This window comes from Belonocnema kinseyi, chromosome 10 (genome assembly GCF_010883055.1).
Source record: "Belonocnema kinseyi isolate 2016_QV_RU_SX_M_011 chromosome 10, B_treatae_v1, whole genome shotgun sequence".
Classification (NCBI taxonomy): Eukaryota; Metazoa; Arthropoda; class Insecta; order Hymenoptera; family Cynipidae; genus Belonocnema; species Belonocnema kinseyi.
In genome coordinates, this window is record NC_046666.1 from 76044592 (window position 1) to 76047563 (window position 2972).

General features: G+C 29.2%; 1 protein-coding gene across 1 annotated transcript in view; it reads left to right on the top strand.

Annotated features, from left to right (window-relative positions):
- The window catches only part of LOC117181210, a 64816-nt gene that overhangs the window by 8790 nt on the left and 53054 nt on the right, over window positions 1–2972 (top strand). Inside the window, exon 3 of the mRNA XM_033373774.1 lies at window positions 267–492. Coding sequence (XP_033229665.1) covers window positions 267–492 — 226 coding nt within the window. The remainder of the gene's footprint in view (window positions 1–266; window positions 493–2972) is intronic.

The window sequence follows — 2972 nt, forward strand, 5'->3', positions numbered from 1 at the left end:
AAATTAAATCGAAAAATCGAGGAGTTAAAAAAAAGAAAGAAATGCGCACAAAAGGTTGAAACGTATTTGTTGGCTATCGATTAAGAACAATTTGAGGAAGGAGACAATCTTATTTAAAATTACTATATATTATTTTGTTTATTTTAACAGAGATATGTTCGGAATATTTTAATTTTTACTAGTTCTTTTCTGTGGTGAAAAGGGTATGATAAAATACCTAAATTTAAGGACAATGGGCTAAAGCAGACTATTTTTTGCTTATGCAGGTTCCTTCAAACCGGACCCACTTCCGGCACCTGCAGTGAGATTCAGGAACAGGATTGCATTGGAGGCATAGCGAGAGTCTTAACCGCTAGCCGACAATTGCTAAAAGAACGGCCTAATGCCATTTTTTTAAATGCCGGTGATCATTATCAGGGCACATTATGGTACAATCTTTTCAAATGGAACGTCACTGCTTTGTTTATGAATAAACTGCCTCACGATGTTATGGTAAATTTCTTATTTATTTTCTTAAATTTAATTTTCACTGACGCATATTTTAAGTAAAATGTGCGCACACTTTCTGTAGTTCCAATTTCAAAGTATGCAGGTTTAAATTAAAAAGTGTATTCAGATGGGTATGGTTTTAAGTTCTTAATTAAAATAATTTGGATTATTATCCATTTTTAATTTCATTCTTTTAAACTTGATCTTTTATCAGATTTTATTTCCTGATTTATTATACCGTCACACGAAGAGAAATTTAGGGAGATTAATTCACGGCACTGCCCCTTGGTTTTATCACGCATTGGCGCGAGAACTGAGTTTTCGGAACCCTTGCCTTTAAAGCATAGATCTCGAAATTCCAGGCATTAGGTCACGCCCCTTTGTTCTCAGGTCACGAATTCTATGCTTTTAGATCGAGTTCGAGACTTTAAATCACGTACAAATTGTAGCTTTAAAATCAAGCCCTTCCGTGAATTAATCTCTGGACATTTCTCTCCATGCAGATTTCAATTATAATATCAGTTTTTGCGGAAAATATGTAGTTTGACGAATGATTCTTGATGACATGTATTGCACCGATTAGACGAAAAAATATTTTTAACTAAGTTGTGAGTATTAAAACTTTTGAAGATAGTGACCTAGTTTATAACAAAGTTGATTTTTTTAAATGTTAGGACATCTAAATAAATAAAGGTATATAATTTCTTTCTTGATTTCAATTCACAGCTTTTCTTCCAAAATCCACCGAGAAATTTATAAAAATTTCAAAATTGAAGGAAGGGCTTTGATTTTTCTGAAAACATTTAAACTTAATTTTCTCAAAACGAGCATCGTTTTATTTTTTCTTGACATTTCCTAAGTTGGTATCAATATGTGGCACTGCTGCCAAAAGATTTTATACTGTGCCCGTGTCTTGGAGAAGAGAAAATTGGATTTATTGGAATAAAAAAGGAAAATTTTAATTTTTTTCCAAAGTCTAAGAAAAATGAATGCATTTTAAAAGTAAGTGAAAAGATAAATCCGAATCAAGAAAAACGTTCAACAAAAGTTGAAAATAATTGTATCAGCCTCGGTCATTTGTTTTATTACTCCCATTTTTTCTGATTAATTTTTTGAAAGTGTGAAAATGTGAATTTATTTCTGTGTGTTCGGAGGAATATTTTTCTTAATTGATGAGTTTACTAAGCGTATTTTCTCCAATTATATCCTATGTACCAAATTATTTTTAATTTATACAGTAAACTCAAATAAATTCTATTGTATATGAGTAATTTAAATAAAACTTAAATACACGTATATTTTAAGAATAAACTGTAGGATTACAAAATAAAGCTTTTTTCGTGTTTCCACTCATAGTTTTACATTTAGAATCATGTTTCAAATGTCGCAGAGTTTTGATGCCATCTTGCAGTGAAACAATTTTTCATTAATAATTGTATTGCTTAAGACTTTCATTTCCATATATGAATTGATCAATGTTTTGAGATTATTGAATATACTTCAATATCAAAATAAAAGTATAAATGCATTTATTGTTTTGTTAAAATTAATTTATAAAATAAAATTTCAATGTCAAAATATGACGAAAATAAGAATTATTAGCATAATTAAGACATTGTGGTTACTTAACAAAAGTTATGGTTATATAGAAACTATAAAGACTTGAGAAAACAATAAAATAATAGTTTTACTGTGGTAATTATCTATGTGTTTCATTCATTTTATTATAAAGAATAATAATAATGAAATGTAAGTTTTGAAATTTTAAGCCTCCAGAAGCAGGTCTGATTGTTATTTTGACTTAGAAAATATCAAGTTTGATTGTGCTGCACACAAGTTCATTTTTTGCTGACAAGATCGCACGTGTTACTCATTTTAGATAGATTGAGGAATTTCGCTGGCTTCATAATAAGTCACGCGACAAAAGTAGTAATTATCATGGAAAGATAAATGAGTATTTCTAGATAATAACTCGTTAAGATGTATTTGTGGACATTGCAACTCCACAATTTTGTAAATAGCATACACGTGAACTTGTGAATTTTTGATGAAAGCTCCGAAGATCGAGCGAAAGATATACCGCTTTCATGAAGTCTCAGAGATAAAAAAACAATCATATTAGTAATCTGATGTAGATAATGTGACGATGTTAACAAAGAAAGCCATAAAAACTAGTCAGCATAAAATTTGCAAATGTTTAAAACATTTTTTTATGACTATGAATATAACGAATATGGAAATAAGACAAGCTTACTGTAATGTTTTTCCTTATTATAAATTTTCTTCGAATGCGTAATTAAAATATACTTAAAATGAGAAAATATTCTTAAAATAAATATTTTAATCAATCATGAAAGCTTAATAAACCCCTACTGATTATAGTATTTATAGTTGTATTTATTCATGGAAAGTTCCTAGGGCTAGATAATCCTATGAGGGACAGGTGGTAGATATTACAATTAAAACGAAAATGTATGTTATAT